Source organism: Theobroma umbraticum, unplaced genomic scaffold, assembly GCF_002168275.2.
Source record: "Theobroma umbraticum cultivar Fairchild unplaced genomic scaffold, ASM216827v3 scaffold_30.0, whole genome shotgun sequence".
NCBI lineage: Eukaryota > Viridiplantae > Streptophyta > Magnoliopsida > Malvales > Malvaceae > Theobroma > Theobroma umbraticum.
This window is the reverse complement of record NW_018397254.1, coordinates 1,816,935-1,841,139: the sequence shown is the minus strand read 5'-3', so window position 1 is coordinate 1,841,139 and position 24,205 is coordinate 1,816,935. Positions and strand designations below refer to the sequence as shown.

At 35.3% G+C, this 24,205-nt stretch overlaps 3 protein-coding genes and 1 long non-coding RNA gene across 4 annotated transcripts; 1 reads left to right on the top strand and 3 right to left on the bottom strand.

Moving 5' to 3' along the window:
- Window positions 1-1,861: 1,861 nt before the first annotated feature.
- On the bottom strand, window positions 1,862-5,210 carry LOC110415650 (serine/arginine-rich splicing factor SR45a-like). The gene is made up of 7 exons (XM_021427349.2): window positions 5,101-5,210; window positions 4,647-4,669; window positions 4,475-4,546; window positions 4,227-4,335; window positions 3,594-3,743; window positions 2,840-2,903; window positions 1,862-2,618 (listed from the first exon to the last, which is right to left on the bottom strand). The coding sequence occupies exons 2-7, from the start codon at window positions 4,667-4,669 to the stop codon at window positions 2,434-2,436; spliced, it is 603 nt and encodes a 200-aa protein (XP_021283024.1). The 5' UTR covers window positions 5,101-5,210; the 3' UTR covers window positions 1,862-2,433.
- A 1,108-nt stretch (window positions 5,211-6,318) lies between these two features.
- On the bottom strand, window positions 6,319-8,959 carry LOC110423882 (uncharacterized). The gene is made up of 3 exons (XR_002445859.1): window positions 8,834-8,959; window positions 7,138-7,277; window positions 6,319-7,045 (listed from the first exon to the last, which is right to left on the bottom strand). It is a non-coding gene; the product is annotated as an uncharacterized LOC110423882 (long non-coding RNA).
- Window positions 8,960-13,281: 4,322 nt separating this feature from the next.
- On the top strand, window positions 13,282-15,583 carry LOC110420643 ((-)-alpha-terpineol synthase-like). Its single transcript, XM_021434026.1, has 7 exons — window positions 13,282-13,438; window positions 13,571-13,835; window positions 13,906-14,281; window positions 14,388-14,606; window positions 14,684-14,822; window positions 14,936-15,181; window positions 15,287-15,583. The coding sequence occupies exons 1-7, from the start codon at window positions 13,304-13,306 to the stop codon at window positions 15,581-15,583; spliced, it is 1,677 nt and encodes a 558-aa protein (XP_021289701.1). The 5' UTR covers window positions 13,282-13,303.
- Window positions 15,584-16,629: 1,046 nt separating this feature from the next.
- Window positions 16,630-23,885, bottom strand: LOC110417789 (beta-adaptin-like protein B). The gene is made up of 15 exons (XM_021430322.2): window positions 23,630-23,885; window positions 22,857-23,054; window positions 21,914-22,027; window positions 21,545-21,795; window positions 21,060-21,195; window positions 20,766-20,945; window positions 20,533-20,625; window positions 20,218-20,429; window positions 20,017-20,080; window positions 19,739-19,918; window positions 18,964-19,056; window positions 18,088-18,500; window positions 17,658-17,847; window positions 17,381-17,584; window positions 16,630-17,159 (listed from the first exon to the last, which is right to left on the bottom strand). The coding sequence occupies exons 1-15, from the start codon at window positions 23,714-23,716 to the stop codon at window positions 16,860-16,862; spliced, it is 2,715 nt and encodes a 904-aa protein (XP_021285997.1). The 5' UTR covers window positions 23,717-23,885; the 3' UTR covers window positions 16,630-16,859.
- Window positions 23,886-24,205: the final 320 nt, after the last annotated feature.

Sequence of the window (24,205 nt, the reverse complement as noted above, 5' to 3'; positions counted from 1 at the left end):
ATCACACGTTGTTCGTGACTCTGTTAAATATTTATGCGTTTGTTTCTCTTCTCTTTTTTTTCCCTTAAATTTGTCTCCTTATCCCTCAATCATTTATCATCCTATAAGATTTTATACGATACTTTAGTACAAAATTTAGAGTGCATGTAGAACTAATGTAAAAGCATTTTGAGCGTTTTATTATAAATACTGTATTGATACATGTTGAATTCAATTATTCATAAATTTGGATTTTGTTTGACACATAAATTATTTATATGTATAATTATGTTTAAGATTTTCCCTTTTCTTGTAAACTCTCATTTCTTGTTTTTGGTTTTAATTAAAACAATTAATCAAATATAAGAACCAAGTTAAGTTTAATAATATGTTGTGTAAATTTTGCCTCTGAGTTGACTTGACTCAATTTTTTTTTTTCAATCATCGTCTCACCTTATAATTAATGTTAGTGAAAATAGTGTGAAAAGATATACGTGCTATTTCATTGATAGAAATAGACACTTTGATAAGGGTGTTAAGACATTAATGATAGGACTTCTGTTTTTGTTTTATAAGCCAAGTTCGATTAAGATTTGTCATTTTAATTATTAAAATAATAAAATTTATATTATATTAATATATTTATAATTAATATTAAAATATATTATTTATTATAATATTTTAAATAAACTTTGGTTGAATTATACTCAAATTTTCATATTTACGTTCAATTCAAAAAGATCATATTAATAAATTTAAATAGATAACTCCGCCTTTAAACATGTTCACAAGAGAGCTTCAAAATGTTAGAACAACCATGGTAACCTTTTATCATCTAAATAAATACCCTAACAGTCCATAGGGACATTTTAAATTAAGTTAAGGTATTATATATTGCATAATGTGAATTTAAGTTGACTTAACTACATCACATTCGAACTGCTATAATCTATTAATAATTTTAAATTTGGAATTTGGAATTTGAAATTAATCATATTAAAAGAAATTATTAATTGAGATATGACAAGTGCTTTAACAAAAATCCAAACTTGGTGGTAAACATTTCAACTTTGTTTTAAGCTGTGATTTTGACAGAAAAGTATAGATTTTTATTTAACTGCAGTACTGTTTTTTTTTTTTTAACCCTTCCACTCTATCTTCCCAAACATCATGTTTCCAGGCGCTGTTTACAAGATGTCCGACAACGATTTTCAACGGCTAGGATTCACCCGATTATCTCCGACACATGTCGTCTCGCACTGGGCAACTTTGTCATTTACCACTTCCTAAAAGCCAAGCCCGCTGATGAGACCAACCAAAGCCAAGCCGATGACCGGTTGCTCCGTGAAAGGAGAAGCCAACAACGTACACGTGTCAGAGACCCAGCTGTCGGATCTTATCCTAGCAAGCAAAAAATCGTACCACTATTACACCTATATATATATATATAAAGTTATCAAGCTGTTTTATTATAAACTTAGGTAAAATTTAATAAAAAAAAGTCTTTTTTTTTCTTTTTGCTAAAAAAGAAACTGAATAAATTTGAAATTTGATTTGAAGTCCGCTCTTGCAGCTGGAGCGCACTCTACAGCCCGCTTCCAGGTTTTAGGATTCAAAGTGTGGGGCCCTTATCCGATTCCCACATGTTCCCTCTCTTTTGTTTTTTTGGTTTTTCGTACTCATTTTTGGTATTATAAGTTTAAAATATAATCTTTTATTATTTTTTTCATTCATTTGCCAATCGTTTAAAAGGGCTTTGCTTCAGAGACAAACTTTTGCATTTCCCCTTTCAAATTTCAAACTTACCCAGCCATGTTTTAATTAAAATTTAGTAGAGCAGCAAAGTTCCAAATAAAAATAAAATACCGAATCCTTAGGGTCTGACAAAGTCGTTTATTGCATTTTGGATGTTCCCCCAAAGCACAATCAGGGCAAAGCGTGGTGGTTTCCATGAACTTCACTAATTCTTTACCCTTTTGTCTCTTGTGACAAGTTTTTTTCCCTCCTAAATTGATTCCAACATGTACTAGGAGAAGGCAAAAAGCCCGCCAAAGCCAAATGACAGGGAGCTAAAAAAATGGAAAACGGATGCAACAGCCTTACACCCAAACCCCAAAATCCAACTGTCCCCACTTTCACATCCTTTCTTGCAATTGAGGAGAAACCACCCACTCGTTTTGAATCAAAACCCAGGAGTAGACTCTCAAACTGAAGATCTTGGTTGCTGGACATTCTTCACCAAATTCATCATAGCTAATTGCAGAAGCAAGGCAAGTTCAGATCATACAATGTTTAGCGTACATAACAATACAAACAGTCAAGCGAGAAGAGGTAATTATAATGATAATGATCCCACATTGATCAAGAAACCCATATTAATTCATCCAGTGAACCACTAACTAAATGAGGAGGCAAGATGAAAGAGATCACACTTGTGATGAGAATGATTTTCTCTCATCTACGATAACCACTGCCATCACCGGACAAGGAGCGCTCTCTGCGCCTCCTGTATGAGTCATAATCATCTCTTTTCCTACCATGGGGAGAACGAGAGCGTGATCTCCCTTGCCTGCCCCTTGAATGATAATCTCTATCATATCGTCGAGGTGAGTAGCTACGAGACCGTCTGCGACCTTGTCCTGTGTTGATTTGGCAAGATGATCAATATATAAGAACTTTAACAAGCAGAAAAGTTAACAAAAGTTCAAATGCCCTACCTCGTCTAGAATTAACAAAGTTCTATAAAGGCAAAAACAACAAGAACTTTAACAAGCTCAAACTTTCAAGGGAACATAACTTGAAAAACATCATAAAGAAACTTCCAGAAAAACGCGATGGCAAGAGTGGTTCTAGTATCTACCTCTTCTGTCTCTCAAACCATGATACCTCCCAGGAGTTGGTGTTCTTCCTCGGGACCTTTTTGCCTGCATTATTAGCGCAAAAGCAAGTTAATATCGCACATAAAGCAAGCCAGTGATTTACTCCAAATTGATATTGTCACCGCAAATGCAAAATCTGAGACTAACTTTTGTATTAAAAGAATATCCTGGAAGTTGCCCACATAGATGATATAGACATGCAAGGGGTCTACACAACCAACAAAAGTTTTTTTAAAGTACGATAAGATATTCATGTGAGCCTTGGGCTGTTATGGCAAGCATTTCAACTGTGGGCTGACTGATCTTTAAAACCAACCTTTATTGTAATGAATAAGATAAGATATTCACCTTTACAGAACAAGCACGATAAGACCAAAAAATTGATGTAACGTGTATGTCTTGAGGGTATTTCAAAAATGACACAGAAATAATAAACAGCCTCTCCAGATACTGTTACTGATGAAGAAAAGGAAAAAAGGGCATACAACCCTCAGCAAAATAGTCGAGTTTGAATCGATGAGTTTGGAATGTCGATGCGGAACTCATGTCTGAGGGGGTACAGGTTGAACTGTTAAGAGCTTAGATTGTGAATTCGATGAAGCTACACATACAAGACCTGCTGCCAAAGTTTATCAGGCAACACATCCGAAGAAAGCAGAATTTTAGATAAAATTCTACATAAATGATTTAGCCTCACTACAAACCAACTATTAGATCCTTAGTATAAACTAATACCTTTTCCACAGTGATCAATCGACCTTCAAGCACGGATCGATTCAAATACTTGATGCAGCGGTCTGCACCCTCAACAGTTTCCATGGTCACAAAGGCAAATCCACGAGATTCTCTGGTGCGAGGATCTGTAACCAGATGGCACTCCACAACCTGAAACAAGAACTCAGGTTATATAACTCCAGAGACAGATTATCACAACAGCCTATACCCACTCACAGGGGTCCTAAGGTGATTCTTGTTGCAACCTTTTACACATTTCTGTTACATGTAGATTTTATAAAGGCAAGGAAACCACTTACACCCTTAACTTAAACAAGGTAAAGCAACACAAAGAAAAACTAAAATATAGATTCAAATTTCATGCTTTAAAAACAGCCAAAGCAGCAGCTGTACCTATGGCCAGTAGCCATATGCAAGCTCAATAACATACAAGCACCTAATCAACTTCAGCCACCTTCACTGCAACTAGAGCATACAAATGTGACATCCTTTTCATGTTTATTTCTCTTTCAGTAAATCATATTGCAAGTTGAAGCACAACCCCAAAATTACCTCCACATAGAGAGGCATAGAAAAAAATAGGAGCACTTGAAAGAACAAATAATGCTGTCTTAATAAACAATGATTCCATACCTTTCCTTCACCGCCAAAATACTTCTCAAGATCGGCAGTAGTAACCCTAGTGGATAAGCCAGTCACATACAAGTTATTCCCTGGATTGGACGCATCCTGAGATTTGCTCCTGGGGCAATAAAAACTAAATTAACACAAAATTTAACTTCTAATAATAATAATAATCAGCTAAAACAAGACACCATTATGGTATAGGAACCACTATATTAAGATAAACATATAAAAGATAAATAACTAAGGTTGTTTACCTAGACCTGGAGCGACTCCTTCGGGACCTTGACAATGACCTTGATCGGCGTCCTCTTGCCGGTGAAACTGACCTGAAAGTATCAGTTTGAAAGAAAATTTAATTCACTTACATTGAAAGAATTGATCTTTTAGCTTAGGAACGGAGTTTATATGGAGGGAGAAAAAGCTCACCTTGTTTCCCTTGAATAAGACATCTGCCAACACAGAAAATTTTTTTTCAAATTTTGAACATTAAATTATGCACTTTTGTCTAACGCAAAACTTTTGCAAATTCCTATTCCTTTTTCTTTTCATTAATTTCTTCACTATCAGACATTTTCTCAGCAACCAAACATAACAATTTCAGCCTTTTAAGTTATAACTATAAAACAATTCGTGATTTCCATCATATATTAAATTAAATCCATAAGTTTTGCTGATTGAGTCTTTATATAGGAACAAAATGAAAAAAAAAATGAAAATTGTAACTCAGATCCACGGCCATAAAAGACACTAAATATCTTTGAAAATACGGTACATTTTTTTATGCTAATTGCAAACTCACCAAATTGGAGAGGTTCTAAACAGTCAAAACCACAAAAAAAATTTCAAAAACAAGGAATCGGTGTAAAAATTGAAGATTTACCTTCTGCTTAGAGAATTGACCGAGTCCACTCAAATGCCCTAACTCGGCAATAGCGGGTCTCTGCTAAGACAATCGAATCAATCAATGGCTAAAAAACACCTGAAAGCGCGAGCATTAACGATTAAACAGTGGCACGTGCAGTTCACGTGTTAAATGCCGGACGGGTTGGGCTTGTTTCTGGGCTTGAATTGGTCCCACGATTATCCAAAAATTGTTGAAAAAAATGAAAATATGTATTTATTTTTTTATGTATAGCAATCAAGGTTACTGGAAAATTTTTATTTCATAAAAAGCTTCATTTCCTTAATCACTCTTTGTTCATTAAATTAATTTATTCTTAGCCTGAAATTCAATATATCATTTATTTAATTATTAAAAAATTTTATTGATAAATATGTCAAGATATTTCGTAATAAAAACTTTAAACAATTGTTAATACAGTAATAGTCTGTTCCATTGAATTAATATACATCCATGGTTGAAAGCATCTTTGAATTTCCAATTGTCTGCAACTACTCACATAACTTAATCTTACAAGATTTAATTGTGTTTCCACATTCAGATTTTCAGCAATTTTTTTTTTGTTTGTTCTCCTTTTTGCATTTCACCGTGATGCATTCAGGCGAGCAAGTTCACATGCTGCATAATGTCCATCCGCTGCTACTTGACTTTGACTGTCTTGACCTCCAATGGTTTCTTCGGAACAAAGGAAGAGGAAGGCAGATATGTATATAGCCCCGTGCCATGGACTGACAAGAAGGCAGATTTCGAAGAAGGTTAGTTGGTGAAACTGAAAGCAATAAAAAGAAAAGTGAGAAGATTTGGCAACTGGCAAGGGGTTTCTAGTTTAAAAGGATGAGCTTTTTACCTGTGCCAGAACCAATAAGTTTCACTGGTTTGCAATTTCCAGCTTATTGCAGCGACAAGGACACCCAGAGATAGTATTGACAGAGCCATTTTGTAAGATTAACAACCTGTTCCTTCATGTTTTGCTGCCTGCAAAAAAGGGTTAGGCCTTGAGCTACAATGTTTGTACGCAAAGGGAAGTGTTTAAGATTATATCTGGCTTTTAATGCCATTTCAATTTCAAAAAGAAGAAGGAAACATGTTTTTTATGACAGGCAAAATTGTATTGAGCATTGTCTCATAAAGGAGACTTCGAACAGCAGAGCCACTTAAGGCTTAAAGCTACAAAAGGTCCTCTAGACGAGGCTTGGCAAAAGATCAGAAGTACATGATGTGCCAATAGAACAGAAATGATAAATCAACCAACACAAAAACCCCACGAATAATCCATCAAAAGGTTTGCTTAACATGACAGTCAATCCTATAATCATTTACAAGAGATCCTCAGGAGGTTCAAAATTTTCATCCCTTTGGTGAACAAAGTAGGCATTGAAATTAGCATCCCTTAAGACTCCAGCTTTGGCCAGACCGTCAGCTAGTGAGTTCATTTCCCTGCTGATGTGGCCGAAAGTAACCTTTTTGATGGTTTCAAAGAGAGCTTCAATAGCGTTGGAGGTGAGTTTCACACACCATGGAACCTTGCTGTGATCTTTTACCCAGAGGATGGCATTGGAAGAATCGCTTTCAACTTCCAAATTGTGAGTGGCAGCCCATGAGGAAGCAAGGAAAAATCTAATTCCTTGGAGGATAGCTTGAAGCTCTGCAAAGTTAGAATCTTCGATGGCAATTGAGTGGGAGAAGGCACCTCTAATGACACCTTTGTGGTCTCTTAAAGCTCCCCCAATGCCTGCAGGCCAGGGTTTCCCTCAAAAGGAAACATGTTATTGGGTCTTCGAATTACAGAACTCGCCTCTTGGATATGTTCTGGCAATCCTGTTGAGAACTTGAAAGTGACATATGCTTGGTATAAAATTCTTGCAGACATCCAACAAGAAGGGCTAGAAATGCTGCTGCCACTACCAGAACAATATTTGTGGCTCTGCAGAGTTGTAGCAGGATTAGAAATCATATAATGAGAGCTGAATGGACTTGCATTAAATTTCATACTTCCCAGTTATGATCTTTCCATACCTGGTTGGATCAGTTGCAGCTAGGAGGGCAGCAGCTATTGCTACAATTGTATGAACTGTTCTTTTTGCTGCTTCACTGATAATAACAAGATATACGAAAACACTCACCACAGCCATGAAAGAGAGCCAAAAGTCCATGAACTGAAACCAAGTAGCAACCTGTAAATCTCTCATCAACTTCGAATTATAATTGGATCATAATCGCAATGATGCATTCAAAGTACATTCCAGTATTAAGATGGAAAATACAAAATAAATTATGCTTAGAACCTAGCAATGAACATAAATAAAATTACAAAGCCCCTGAAATGTACATTTGGCTCATGCACTCATTTTTTTCAATATAAAGTAGCAGAGATTTTAAAGATGATTTATGTACCTGTAGCACACTAAAAGTAGAGCACACCACCAACCTACATCACATGCATGATAAAATGGCACTTGAAATTCCACTGGCCATAAAAACAACCGATTCTGCACATGCCTCTATGAAGGAACGAAGGGTAGTTCCAGATTTTTTTAAACAGGATTAGTATTTCTACAATTTGAATGGTGTATGAAGGAACAAAGGGTATGGTCCAGATTCTGTTAAACAGGATTAGTGCTTCTACAAATTGAGAGGCTGATTAAAGCTGTAGGTCGGTAAGTTTGGCAATGGTTTTTAAATTACAGTTTTCCTTTGAGTTAAAGGAAGCTGACCGTTTGCCAAAGGGCCCAAAATGCAGGAAGCAGGGCTGCAGCATTAGATAAAATAAGAGAAATCGAGTGCCATCTCTGCCCTATAAACCAGGCATATATATGTAAAAATCAAAATATGCTTTTACTAGGAACTCCTTACCATCTTTGACTGAGTTCTAATAGGTCCAAGGCATTATATGATCTCCAGCAGGATATGTAACACAAGTTTTAAGGATTCAAATGCAAGAAAGAAAAGTTTACACTATGATTATATCAGTTTTACTCAACCAGGCTTACATCTGTGTTTATCACAATGGATGTGGAGGAGTAAAAGGGCGGTAGCTTAATTGATACAAATGAAGAATAAATCAGTAATATGCTCCATGACTTGACAAATTGCATGGTAAGGAACAACAAACATATAGCATCCTAAACTAGTTGTGGTCATAAACATCCTAAATCTTGTATTCCTATTTGTTTGATCATCATGTTTTTCTGATATTTTGACAATATTTGATGTTAAACGAATCCAATACCGGCGGATGAGCAAGCTGAACCAGCCGATATGGAGACAGGTAACTCTGTTTACTTAATGTTAATTACAACCTTACTGCAGCCTGCAGTTATTACTTAAGTCATGGAAATATTTAACTATTAGCACATTTACTGCAACATCATTACTACAATCTTGAAATAAATAGCTACCCAAGCCCTTCCCCATAAGATGAGTAATTAGCCAATTTAAGTAAGCTTTCAGTAATGCGAGATTTTTTATAACCCATTATTCCCAATCTCCAGTAAAAATTAATGACTTGCAGTTCGATTCCTGAAATTAGCTCAAAATTAGAAAAACTAAGAACCCTTTTTCTTTGTGCCATTTTAGATGACTAATCAAAGGTTAAACATATATTTATCCAGTAAATAACAAAAAAAGGTTAAAAAAATAAAAAAAATAAAGTAAAAAAAATGAATGGAGGAAGCTGAAATAGTGTCCATCAAAACATATCAGAGAGAAGCACCTCTTATGTAACGCCAGTCATAAGGAGGGAGAGTTGTGGGAGACACATTGAAGCTTGCAAATGTGAAGACATTACTTACTACATAATAACTAAAAGAAGAAGAAGAAGCAAGAACCAGGAGCCAAGAAAAGAAGATGAAAACACATTTAAAATATAGGAAACCCATAACTGAACTTCTCTTTGCAAGTGGGTTTTTGACAGAGCCAAAGTTTATGTTTAATACTAATAATGTCCATAAAAAATATTCCATTTTAGGGTAACACAAACAAAATCAGCGCAATTATGGAGGGTAAAGATTCTGCAAACTTGCAAGGAAATTGGAAATGTAATCATCGCCATTACGACCATTGGCTGTATACTCACCAATTTTATTATTCTCACCACCAATATGACTGAATGCAATGAATTGGGTGTGTGAGAATCAAGTTCGTAAAATGACAATAATTATGTAATCTTGACATTATTCACAACCACATAGTATCACTGTATTTACAATTACTAAGTGTGAAAAGAAAAGGAAAACTAGGAAAAAATAATAATAAACAAGGACATAAACAAAAAAAAAAATGAAGAAGAGAGAAAAGGAAAAAAGAAAAAAAAGAGAAATGAACAAAAAAAACAAAAAACAAAAATTAAAAAAAAAAAGGAAAAAGGAGAGGTGAAGTGGATGGGCATGAAGATGAGAATTCAATCTTACTTTTATCTTCAAGCCATTGTGTTTTTATGCTCTTTGTTTCATTTTGATGCTACGCAGCTGTGTGTGCTTTGAATGGTTCACCAATGCAGGGCTATGCCCCTTCATGCAATGAGGTCTTTCTGCTGGTGTCTTGCGGTTTTGTTTTGGACGATGTACCATGTGTTTGTGGTGTTTTCGATTCTGGTTGCTGGATTTCGAAAAAGCTTCATGCGTCTGTTCTTTCTTCATGTTCGAGAACCTTTTATGTGGGAGCCATAGCACATCAAAGTTGCCCAGAGGCTTCCAGGATGTCTGAATAGTGCTGAAGGTGCTTATTCTCTTGTGAGTTGGTATGTGCAAAGGTTTGTGAATTGAATAACTGACGAAGGAATTTCAAGTCTGATTCATGACTTCTTTGGTTCGCTCGTTCTACTGCTTGGCTTTCCACTGGAAGGGAGATTTTTGCTTCTGTTTCATGCTCCTGAAATTGCTTAGGGAGCGTTTTGTTTTGCGGTTTCTCTTGTTGCCGGTTGAAGTGTTCCGTGGTGTTTCTTAGGGAGCCACGACATTTCAATGATCATCAGAGGCTCCAGGTAGGTTGATATGTGCCGAAGGTGCTTGTTCCATTATGAGTTGGTTTGCGTTATGGTTTGAGATCTGATCAACAAATGAAGGATGTTTTATGTTCCAGTTTCTGACTCTTTGGTTTGCTCGTTCTACTGCTAGACTTCTAATCGGATGGGAGAGTTTGCTTCAGCCTTTTGCTCCTGAACTTGTTTTTCTTAATACTTGTTTTCAGGAGATCCTCTTATGTTCTGTCCTAAAACAGGGTATTGTCGAGAGATCTGATTCTCATAGGCTTTTTCGTTATATTCCCTTGTAGGATTCTTGGTTTTTGGTTGACACTGTTAGGACCCTTTCCTGACTTTGCTTGCTGACTTTGTCTGGCACGCGGTGTAACTTTTGAAAATGTACAATTAAATACCCGCACCAGGTGCTCTATGCCATGAAAGTCTTCTGCGAATTGGGCTAAAGACTTGTCGCGGCATCACCGGTGACGGAGGAATAAAACTCGCTTTTCAAAAAAAAAGTGTGAAGTATACAAGCCAGCAGCAGACATGCAGGGGTTGTTTTCGTTTTCTTTCTCCCTGTCCTTTTGTCACCAAGAGAGAAGGGCAAAAGAGGGAGATTAACAAGAATATGAATCCATAACCTGGGTTGCTGAAATGGATTTTACATACACTGACAAACTTTATATTTCAAAATAACAAAGAGGAAAGAATCACGTCTTGAGGAGAGTCTCAATGGCTTCAAAAAAAGGTGGTGGCATCTCAGGATCTCGGGTCTTGATTGCGCAGTTGACACCAGGGTTTCCAATTACCATCGAAAGTTCAATCAAGAAGGGTGTACCTCGAGGGATCTTGGCAGAGAAGTAGATTACTTCCTGGTTGGCATGTTTGCGCTTCGCTGTAAAGAATGATTTGGATGTATGTTCAGTTGAAAATTCAAAGAAAAAGAAATGGATGCATCAGCTGCTTATACAAAGCCAGAAGTACACCAGCATGACAGAAACAGTTGCTGAGATGTTCACTTTTAAGCTTCCAGCTGCTTGTGACTTTAAAATGTTTTTCCTTTTATGTATCAAAATTCAGTTTGTCATAATCCAAGCAGGAAAGACCTTCGGGCTGAGGGTAAAAACAAGTACAAATTGCATACATGATCCGATTTTTTTTTTATTTTAGATTGTTAATGATCAGTAACTGAGTTGTTAAAGAAAACAGCAGTTAATGGACATCTTTCGATATTACCAATCGTGAAATCCAGGAATCTGTCAATTTCCATCCTTTGGTGCCTGGGTTGGTGACGTCTGATGGTATAGCAGCAATAATGCCTTTGCAAATAACATTGTTTCCTAACAGTTCTGCTTCGTGGTGTAAGTAGAGTCATGTTCTTTAACTCTTGGACTTGGGCTTACTATGCAAATCAGGTAATACAGAAAACTCTTGTTAGAAGTTTAGCATAGGCCAGCATACAAGTCGTAAAATTGAAACTTGTGAAAATTTTTCATTGTTAAGAGATTTGTTTTGAATAATTATCTTTTATTATTCAAGGAAATACGTTAATTAATCCAATATTGAATTCTTGATTCAAAAGCATGTATGAGTGACACTTTATCCTTTGAATTATGGAGTTGTGTTTTTGTTTGTTTGAGTGTCGAGATTTTTTATTTTGAGTTTTTTAAGTTGACTTTTTTTTAAAAAAAAATTGGATTAGGTTATAGTTAGGTCGATTTGTCTTTTTTTTATATATATATTCCTTTATTTAAATCTTTGTTAACCATTTATAATTTTATATTACATTTCACTTTCTTAATATATTTCTCTTTAAAAATATATTTAAAATTTAAATAACGTTTTTTGCTCATAAATTAAAAATATCAATTTTTTAAAGAAAATTATATTAACATTACCAACAATATCAGTTCAACTTTTTTCCTTTTTTTTTAGAATCATAAAGAGAATTATAATAATCTCACTTTTTTGTGTCTGCATATATAATTTTATTACAAAACTTTTATTAATATAATAATCTTATTACGAAAACTTAATTTTAAAAAAATTATTTTATTTGTTAAGGATATTTTTGACATTTTTAGAAAATATTTATATAAAAAATCTAAGTCTCATCCACGATAATAAAATTAAGTTTTAATAATATTTTTTTACGTGATATATTTTTTTATATTGTAAAATCTAAAAAATGTAGTTATTTAAATTTTTAATTTTAATTTTTTTTATATTTAATAGTAATATAAAAAAATACAGTCTTTATTAATAGATGTAATTTTTATAATTATATTTTTTCATAATGTATTTAAAAAGTTATATAACGAAATTATATTTAAAAAATATTTAAAAAATATTATTAAAAATATTTTTAATAAAACACTTTAAAAATGTGTGAAATTTGTTGCAGTGATAGTCAATCATGTTGGGCTGTTTCTGCCAAAGTTGTCGGAAGGGCTGTGTCCAGTGGAAAGTCGCAACAAAGATTGAAGGGGAAGAAACTTGTTTAAAATTATAATAAAGTATTTGAAGTCATTGGATTTTTGGGAGAAGACAAAAGGCTTCCAAATGATTTCTGAGTTCCAAACGGAACCATCTCTTTCAAATGCACTAGGTGGGGTGTGAGGTTCGACGTACGAGCTCTGAAACTATTTCTGTCAAGTCACGTTTCCTTGAACGAGAGCAATGACTTTTGTGAGTTAAACGTGTGTTCGTATTTCTGACATTGGCAATTGACAAGAAAGCATTCATTACTTAGAATTGAAATTTATGGTAGATTTTGGAGGGGAGAAAGGCTAGAAAATTAAGAAGAAGAAGAAGAAAAAAAAAAAAAAGGCAGAAAGGGCATTTTACAGCTAGAAAAGTTTAAATAGTTTTAAAAATTATCTTAACAATGTATATTAGTTTAATTAAAATTAAACTATTATAATTAAACTATAATTTAAGATTATACTAACAATCGTATCAATCTTATCAAATTAACATCAAATCAGAAATAATTCTCATCAATCCAGTATAATTGAGAGTGACTTAGCTAGATAGGGTGTCAAAGTTGATTGTCAGAAATGCCCTTTGACCACGATTTATGTAATCTATAAGATTTATGATTTGAACGAAATTTTTCTTTTTTCTTTTCTCATGGAGTGGTATATATATGTTGTAGAGATTATCACATCTCAAGTGATTCACCAACTCAATATCTTGTATTAGAAAATTGAAGCTTCCATCATGTCTTCTTTTCTCCTTGCTTCGGCTCCCAGTTGCAATTTCATCCCAAAAACATCAAATCATAGAAGATCTACCAATTACCATTCTTCGATTTGGAAAGATAGTTATATTCAGTCACTCGAGAGTGAATATCTGGTATGTGTATATGTTTGCATATATATACATTATATGATGTTTTATTGTAATACGTAATTAAAATATCAATATAATTGTGAAAATTAAAATTTGTGCATGCCACCGAGCTAACAGAACTGTTTTGCCATATAGGAGAAATCATGTTATGAACATGCAAACAAATTAGTAGGAGAAGTGAGAATGATGATTGATAAAGTGATAAGTCCTTTGGAGCAACTTGAGCTAGTCGATAGCTTGCAAAGACTTGGATTATCTTATCACTTTGAAAATGAAACGAAGACAATTTTGGATGGTATAAGTGCTTATCACACCAATGTTGCATGGAAGAAAGATAGCTTATATGCTACAGCAATTGAATTTAGGCTCCTAAGGCAGCACGGCTATAAAGTAACTCAAGGTAAAAAAAAACATGGCAATTTTGTCTAGAATAAAAATTCTTTAAAATTAAAATGTTGTGTTACATGCAGAGGTTTTCTCTAGTTTCACGGACGAGATGGGAAACTTTAAGGCAAGTCTTTGCGAGGATTGCCAAGGGCTGCTTAACTTGTATGAAGCTTCATACCATTTGGTAGAGGGTGAAAGCATGTTGGAGAAGGCAAGAGATTTCGCAGCTAAACATCTCAAGGAATATCTGAAGCAGAACAAAGATCCATACCTTTCCTTACTTGTGGAGCATGCTTTGGAACTTCCGCTACATAGGAGGATGCCAAGGTTCGAAGCCAGGTTTTTCATAGATGTGTATGAGAGACGAGAAGACAGAAATGCCATTCTTTTGGAGCTTGCTAAGTTGGACTTCAATATAGTGCAAGCTGTGCACCGGGATGATCTAAAATATGCTTCAAAGTAAGTGCACGAATGATTAAATCCCTTAATCTATTCTATTCATAGTAGGGATAGTTTATTATTAATTTTACCGATCATGGCTTCTGCTTTTTATATACTTGCGCAGGTGGTGGACCGATTTAGATATAGGGAAAAAGCTGACCTTTGCCAGAGATAGGTTGATGGAGAACTTTGTAATCGCTGTGGGCGAAGCATCTGATCCTCAGTTCGGGCATTTTAGAAGAACCCAGACAAAGATTAATACATTCATAACGACTATAGACGATGTTTATGATGTGTATGGTACATTGGATGAGTTAGAGCTCTTCACTGAAGCTATTGAGAGGTTGGTACTGGACTTTGATTTATTATTATTGGCACTATATATGGCAAAATGTTGGTTTAATGTATACGTAATTTCAGATGGGATACCAATGCAATGGAACTGCTTCCAGAATATATGCAGATATGTTTCCTTGCTTTTTACAATTTCACAAACGAAATAGCTTTTGACGTCCTTAAGGATAAAGGATTTAATACCATTCCTTTCCTGAAGAAAGCGGTACTAAGCACCTCTTATCATCCTAGTTTTGTTCCATTATTTGCTTTCATTTCTTTTACTGCACAGATTTCGATTAATTATGTCATGGTTTCATCATAAATGTTGTTCATCAGTGGGCAGACTTGTGTAAATCATATTTATTGGAGGCAAAGTGGTATTACAGTGGATATACACCCACCCTGCAGGAGTACATTGACAATGCATTGATTTCTATTGCGCTTCATGTGGTACTGTCACATGCTTATGTGTTAACAAATTTGAAGACAGAGGAAAGCTTAGAATCCTTCAAAGAATACTCCAACATAATCTACTATTCTTCTATGATTTGCCGACTTGTTAATGATCTTGAAACATCATCGGTATGTAATTTACTCGTTTCTCATTTCATAATCAAGATTTATGATATTGTCATTTAAGGATATTAAGTTTATTGTTTGGTTTCTTGATGGATCTGTTTGGATTAGAATGAGATAAAAAGAGGAGATGTTCCAAAATCAATCCAATGTTACATGCATGAAACTGGGGCTTCTGAAGAAGAAGCTCGTCAGCACATATGGAAGTTGATTGATGCAACATGGCGAAGGATGAACGAAGAGCGAATTGCTCACTCTCCTTTTCCTCGACCATTTATTCAAATTGCTGTGAACCTCGCAAGGACGGCTCAATTCATGTACCAGCACCATGATGGCTATGGGGTTGAAGATGGTGAGACCAAGGAACGTGTCTTATCACTGTTCATTAATCCAATTCCATTGAAGTGAAGATAAAAAAATATAGAATTTAGAAGGTGATATTAGCATTTTTTATTAAAAAAATAATTTTTTTTATTTTTAAAATATAACTATAATCTTAAATGAGTCATTATATTTTGATTTGTACTCAAATGAATCTTTAATTTTAACTAAAGATTAACCATGCTCGAACCTAATACCAATTAATATTTTCTCTTCATGTGGCTTGAAGATATGGCATCATAACAGGTGACATGTTATTTTCTCTTTAACTAAAATTTAAGGGATTCATTTAGATACAATAGATAGTAATAGACTTAATTAAAAAAATAACTATAGTTCATAGACATCTTTTAACAGTTTAAGCCAAAATTAAAATTAATATATCAATTCTTTACTAACCATTAATCCCAAATCTCCGGTAAAAATTAAAAAATATATATATTAACGGCTTGCAGTTCAATTCTTCATATAAGTTCAAAATTTTAAAAAGAAAAGAAAAAAAAAACCCTCAATGAGTACGCTCCAGAGCAAAAACACCTAAAGAAAAGTCCCTTCTTACACTTCTACAAACCCTTTTTCTTTGCGCCATTTTCGATGAATAATCAAAGGTTAAACATATATTTACTTATTATTCTTACCACCCACATGACTAAATGTAATGAATGGATGAGTGAGAATCTAGTTCTTTAAAAAGCAATAGTTAGTAATAAAGTAATCGTGACATGCCACAAAATTATTACAATAAGTGTTCATTTGCATTCACTAATATTATTTGATTACTCAAACTCGTTTACCTTGTTTGATAATAACAATAATAATAATAATAACAATAAACCATTAACGATGTAAAAGCAAGGATCAAAAAAGTGGCAAAGAATGGTTTCAATGCCCTCTTACCAATTCCACAGTTAATAATAAGTTCAAGTCTTTTTTTTAAAAGAAAACAAGGAAATGAAGATTGAACAATTAATTGTACAAATGGTTTGAGCCGTCAAAGAGTCAAATCATGTAATTATCACACTAAGCGAAAAAAAAAAACAAAAAGGAAAACACTTAAAATAAATAGACAGGCAACCAAAAAGAAAAGAAGAAAAAACTAAAATGTGAAGAATACAAGCAGTAGACATAGATAGGCATGGATTGTTTTCTTTCTCTGTCTTCCCTGTCGTTTTTTGTAACTAAGAGAGAAAGGGCAAAAGAGGGAGATTCACAAGAATATTATGTATCCATAAGCTTGGGTTGCTGAGATGAATTTTACATACACAGACAAAATTTATATTTCAAAATGACAAAGACAAAAGAATCAAGCCTTCAGGAGAGTCTCAATGGCTTCAAAAAATAGTGGTGCCATCTCGGGATTTGGAGTCTTGATTGCGCACTTGACACCAGGGTTTCCAATTACTGTTGTAAGTTCAATCAAGAAAGGTATACCTCGAGGGATCTTGGCAGAGAAGTAGAATACATCCTGGTTGGCATGTTTACGCTTCGCTATAAAGAACATGTTTGTTGCAGCTAGTTGGTCTAGGGTTGCTTCAGCACTGCTCACCATAATGCCTGGAAATTCCTTTAGGACCTCGTTTGAATCGGGTAGTGACCTCCATGTCTGCAATGGGAAGAAATCATTAAATTTTAATTGCTACAATCAATGTCATCAAAAAACTGGAAAAAAGAACCTCTTTCAAGTGCCACAAATATGACAGATGGTCAGCCATGCTCCAAAAGGTGCTGGAGAAAGACATTTCAGCAGTGATAATCTTTCATGCTGTAGGGCTTTGACAACTTTGTACCCAAAGAAACCAAAAGAATATGGAACAAAGTCCTTACCTCTAGAAAACTAGTTCGCTCCATTCTCCCATCATCAGTAAAGAACACATGCAACAAGATTTTATCATTGAAGTACCAGACTGGCTGCTGATTATTTTTCACAGCAACCTGCAGAAGAGAGCTAGGAGGACCAGCAGACATATTCTGGAACAATACCATAGGCAGCAATGTCCTTGTTGATGCTCCCGGTGCCAATGGGGGAACCTAATAGACAGTATCAATTACACCCCAATAATGTAATAACAAACTAACAAAAGACCACACAAGTCATAATTACCTGAAGAGGTCCAGCAGCTGCCAGACCAAATGAATTCTTGTTAAACTGAATCATGAATCCATCAAGTGTGATCTGTGAGTTATTCTCGAACAGTAAACTGTAAAATATTTGACCATCCTGTCCAGCTAATTGTGCACTGATTTGCAAACCCTGTCCAGTTGATGCTGGTAGTAAAATAGGTAAAGGCGGGCTGCACCAAGGTCAAAAAATACAGTAAGTGCAACATATAGGCATGTATGTATATATAAGCTACATGCATAACTCTAATAACAAAAGAATTCTGCAAAAAAATTAGAAACTTAGTTTAGTTCTAAAAACTTAAATATTTCAAACAAATATTTATCTCATTCATAGCAAAATATTCTGGTAGCTAAAATGAAACTTTCAACTAAAAAACCTAACAACAATTCATGTATTCCTCCACACTTACCCAGAAGATGTGGCAGGCTCATCAGCAGGGACAATTGCATTATTATCAAGGCCAATCAGATCACCTAACAAATCAGGCACCGGAGCCGCAGGTGCAGGAGCAGCTGGGGCTGGAGCTGGCTGCCTAGCTGCACCATATGGGACACTACTTGAACTAGTTGGCGGTGATGCACCACCATCAGCAGCATTAGCAGGTGATTCAGCATAACCTGTTTCATTTCCATCAGGGTAGTCATCATCTTCAGTTCTCTGAGTTGCAGTTTTCACACGGGTTACAAAAGTGTCTGGAGGTTTGTGGTACACAGAAGACAGCGTAGCAATATTGGCAAGAAGCTCATCAAGAAGAGATGGATCCAGTTGGTTCGAATCATCACTGATCACGGGTTTCTCAGCTAACACAACATCCTTAGCTGCCTGAGAAGAAAAATAGAAAGGCTCAACAACGCAAAACTTACCATATATGGTCATAGATGTACCTCCAAATGAGACATTCATGTCAGAAATGACACCTGTGTTCAAAAATGGCTATCTATTGTAATCCCCTTTACCCTGAAGATTGGGACTGGCAGGATTCACATAGAGGACCACCAGAGAGGAATATAAAAATTCTTATATCTTTTTCACATAGCTAATCATGTAGAGATGACGAAAGGTATTCTGATCCAAGCTTAATCATATAGTATGGCTTACTTAAAAGTAGTCCTCCGAAAGGCAGATGAAGGTGCTTAAAGCAAAATACTTATCTAGCCCTTCCCCATAAAGGTAAGAAAAGGAAATTAGATCTAAAGAGTGTCTCCAGAGTGAAAATTGATTCCTTAGATTTTGGAGATTAAATTCATAGAATAATGAACAGCAATTAATTAGAGTGATATCATACCTCAGGATCAGTTGATAGAAGGCGCCAATAAATGTATGCACGGTCCCGTAAATCAGGATTGTCAGTCTCCACTGTAGCATTATTCAGTACAACCTATAAACAAAACTCACATAATAAGAATTAGCAGGGGCTCAGTGTCTCGAGATAATACACATGTAGCTGAGTACAAGAAGTGAAAGATGTTACTAAAAGTATGGCAACCACAATGATGATAACTCTAATGATAATAATTGAGCAATTTTCATTTCAAACAACTAGGAACTTGCATTGGCAGAAGGGATACACAAGCTGTAAAAGAACTATAATCTTTCCCCTGAAAAATCAATCTCTATGAGCCAGAACATTGATTGATGTATGGCCAAAAACACCTATACACTTTAATACAAATATCTCCCTCAATATTCAAATATTTCATAAATTACAAAAAAAATCAGCAGTTACCACCACTTGTATAACCAGATAAGGCAAAGGAAGGCATAAACTCAGTATCATTTGCCATCTAATTACATCCTCCTTTTTCAGAAAAAGGTACTTAGTCTTCAGTGGGAAAAGTCTGATACTATGTTTGTTTGTTTTCTATGAAAATGATAGAGCATGCATCCCTCTAGGCCTGTTTTCTTAATAGGTAATTGCATAGAGAAAAATCAGACAAAAAGTTTATGGTTTAAACAATAACATGTAATCAACCAATCGTGATTTACTTGCAAATGCAAACTTGATAAAGCCAGAACAGAAAACTAAATGAAACTATGCATGAATAATGCAAATGCAAGACCTGAATCATCTGCTGTGGGCCTTCAGTTGGCTTCTTGAGAAAAAGTTTAACTGTTGCAGTTAGCAGTTGCAGTTGAACCTGGGGAGGCTCTTCAGGGAAACTCTCCAAGAAGCTTTCAAGGAGCTCATCAGCATTGTCAATTCTTTCCGCATATTCTCCAATTATCCATATCATTGATGCCTTAGCAGAAAGGAGGAAAGAAGACGCCAAATATGAGCCAAGAAAAAATAATTTAACAGTAGTAACAGAAAACATTGTAACTTGTCACACAAAGATACCTTAGCTTCTGGCTCATCTAGAGTGTCCAAGCTCTCACATAGGGTGGCAATGATGGATTCATACCTGTGAAGGTTAGAAGGAAATCATCAGCAGGACTTTCAAGGAGCAAACATAAGGTTACTATTACTATTAAGAAATGTAATGACATGATTTGTGTATTTGAATTATATTGCAACACACAAGTAGAAAAATGGACATACGTGTTAGGGTATCTTCTAAAGATATCTTTGATAACTATTATAGCCTCTTGAACAACATAGTTTACTTTAATCTTGATCAACTCAAGCAGAACACTGATGCACCGTTCGGCTGCTCTCTCTAACTTGATAGCACAGCGACCGATGGCACGAACAGCCTTTCTGACAAAATCTACATCTACTTCTGTGGCATATTCTTTAAACTCCAACAAAACCTACAAAGGTATCCACATTATGACTTTATCTCAACATTAATACATCTTAAATGCAGGAGAAAATGACTATCAATATAAGTCCATCGCACTAAAATTTAGGTACCTGGTCTATGTTTCGGTCAGAAGCAAGCTTTATCATGATTTCTAACTTTTCCATCTTCACATAAATTGGATCATTGTACTTGCAGAAGAACACCTAGCAAGAACAAGTGTTTGATAAGCACATACTCATGCCTACTACACTGATACTGAAGCATCCAAATCAAGCTGTCATGCAAAATAGTGAATGCATGTGTGTGGGCAAGCATGCAAATTTTTTATTCCATATCAATCTACCTTGATTTCATGGGCAAGAATTGTTGGCCGCCTTTGTACTATAAGGTTTATATTCCGCAATGCAACATATTGTATCTCAGGTTCTGCAGAGAGTAAAGTCACAAGAGGAGGAGCCATCTTTTTGCAAAGATTTCGAACAACATCAGTGCTAGTGATAAGTTCCATTTGTTGAAGGATCATCTGGAAGGCAATAAGAAACAGGAGAAGGCACAAAATTATGAAATGTTCATAAGTAGATTGGTAAAAGACAACAATAATGCTGAAGCAAATGAACAAATGGGAAATAAAAGAGACCTTAACAGCTGAAAGTACAACAGCACAATTTGCATGTTGTAGTCGTGGCGTAACTCTCTCCACTATATTTTCTGCTTCACGAGCATCAGCTGCCTTATATCTAGAAAGAGCATCAAGTATAAAAACTTGACCCCACCTGACATGCACCATTACCAAAATGAGATGGGCAATGCACGAGGTTCTCCAACCAAAACTCAACAAAAACAGCCACTAGATTAGTGACTTGCTCAAGCTCTCTTGTTGGAAAATTATATATAAGCAACAAATCCATCTCAAAAACCACTCTAATTACATACAAATTTCTTAGAAGAAATCATAATGTCTAAGAATAAATAATGCCAAAAGTTCAATTGATATCTGCTTTCTTAATCAATTAAAGAGACAGCTCAACCACATTGCAATGCCCTAACTGTAGGTAATCATTTTAAATTATCAAATTAGTGAAAGTGTGGGGAAGGCAATACTTTTCAAACCTCTTAACTTACTCTGTGCATTCATTAAGAGCAGTAAGGAGCTTTGATAGTGTGTGACTGGTGATTTCAAAGATTGGTCTAGTACTATTCTCTTGAATCTCAGCAAGAGCTGCCACAGCATTAGCTACAACCATTGGATTGTTGTCAGATATCAAATCCTTGAGAGATTCCAGAAAACCCCTATCCTCAACTAACTCAGCATTTATGTCATAAAGTTTAGCAACACATATGGCAGCTGTCTTGCGGACATACGGATCATCATCCTGTTAAAATGTTATACATCACAAGAGAAATACATAAATAACTGGAGTGACTTGCATAAAGCAACTTTATGATGTTGGAAACTAAAACTTAGAACAAAATACTATAACAGGAACAAACCTTGAGGCACCTCTGAAGGGGATCACAGAGATATTCCGTGATCTTATCAACACGAATGCACCCCATAGTTCGAACAGCCAAAGCACGAATGAGAGGATTTGGATCCTGTGAATCCTGCACAAATACTCATAAAACAAAAGCTCATTAGAAAACCCTTAACACAAACATGACTCCAGACAGAACATAACATGTTATCCTAACTCCCTTTTATACTTTATATCCTTTGAGGAAGACACGATGACAGTATCTTAGAAGTGCCAACTTTTGAGCCTCTTCTTTTCAATAATAAAGAAATCGTTAGCCACAAATATATATGCAACAAGATTGTAAAAGCCCAATGTGTTCATGTCAGAAGAGACAACTTGTATAAGAAGAGAATGGTAAAAGCACAATACATGTACTTACATCAAAAGAGAAATGCTGTGATAAGCACATTACTAGCACTGTTATATTAACACTAGAATGATATCAAACTTTCTTTTCCCCTAATAATCGAAGAAAATCAACACAAGTGAAGAAGGGAAATAAGCTATAAAGACCAGAACTTAGCTAGTTACTTATCTATATAACCCATTTTCCTTTGCCACTTACATGGATTTGACTACCTAATTAATAATATATCAATGTACTACTGCCTTAGGCAGAAAAGACAACTTTGGTCCTGTACATGAAGCCCAAGTAAAATAAATCCATTTCTCACAAATAGTTCACAATCACTTTCTAACTTTGAGGAATCCTTCACTACATTCCTAAAAGGTTTAAGGTTGAGAATATGCAGCCTGAGCATAAAAATAAGCCAGTATCTTAGTCAACATATATTTTCTGATTTTACAAGTTCATTTCATGGCAATAGCAACATCCATGCAAAATGGGAAAAAAAAAACCACTCTTTCTTTTAAGCCATGGTAAATTGTAAAGATAGAGGGCTTAATAAATTGCATACCTTTACAAATGTGTTTACTGCAAGAATAGCAAGGTCAGGCTGGCTTTTTGCATAATTTATAAGATACAGATAAACAAGCTTTTTCAGCTCCAAATTCTCTGTTTGCATGCAATTCACTACGTCTGTGAACAGCGATGACACATCCTTCCCAACTGTCATTGCAGCAATAACCTTCTTCACAGCATCTTTTCTTTTATCCTTCATAACAAGAAGGCAAGGCATGAATACAATCCCATAAAGCGAGAAATAGAGATGCTAAAATATGCACTCAAATTCCAACGGGCACAGTCTCCAGTTCTCTGACATGCTAGGGACTACAAGGATTTAAACTAGCTTAAACCTAAAACTTCTTCACAATACTCATTTAACAACAGAAAAATCAAGAGAATTGAAAATGTATTACAGTCAAAAAAATCAGTTTTGACACACATATATATAAATCTATCCCAATAAAAGCCAGATAAAAGGCAAACCATAATCCAATACTCGAATCAAGTATCATTAATCCTAATCAAGAAAACTGAGTCTCTCTTTCCATTTCCAGCTATATCCCATAAACCGCAATTGATCCACAGAAAACCTAAACTTAGCTAACTAAAACATAATTCAGCAAATTAACAACTTCAAATAACAAATCGAAGATTAAAACCGATAGATCTAACGGAAAACATGAACTAATCCGCTATAAAGGCATCAAATCGAAACCTAACGAATAACAGCAGATCAAGAAATGAATCGGTAAAAAAGATGTGGATGGATGGATAAGTAGGTACCTTATACTGAGAATTAAGCTCCTCCTTGAGTTCAGGGATTTCTCCCTTCTTCGTCGTCGAGAAGTACTTCGAATCGTGACCGCTCATTTCTTAACCCTCAGAGATCTCTTCTTCTTGTTGTTACTGACTGGGGCCGACGAAGAAGAAAAAAGTAAACTGAAACAATGGCAAACCACTGCCAGAGACAGAGAGAGGGAGGGAGAGAGAGAGAGGAGACCGTATCGATGATTTTTCAAAGACGAGAAATGGAAGCTCATTAAACACTGTAATTTTTTAAAAGCCGGACTGGTTAATGGGCCAATTAATAGGCAGTTAGGTCCAAAGAGGATTTGGACCTTTGTAACGGAACTAGAAAGACCGACATTAGAACCCTGCGCAGCTGTGTATTGAGTTTTTGAGCCCCAAAATAGTCGACAAGCAGTCAGATCCTTTTATTCTTTTTAAAGTAACCGACTAACTATGCAGCCTTTGGGCCATACTGGGCCAAGAAATCCAAGCCCTAATGGACCAACTGAAACAAAAGACCCAATTTAAAACGCTGCGTTTCGGACTTCATTCCGGGGCCCCACAAAACAA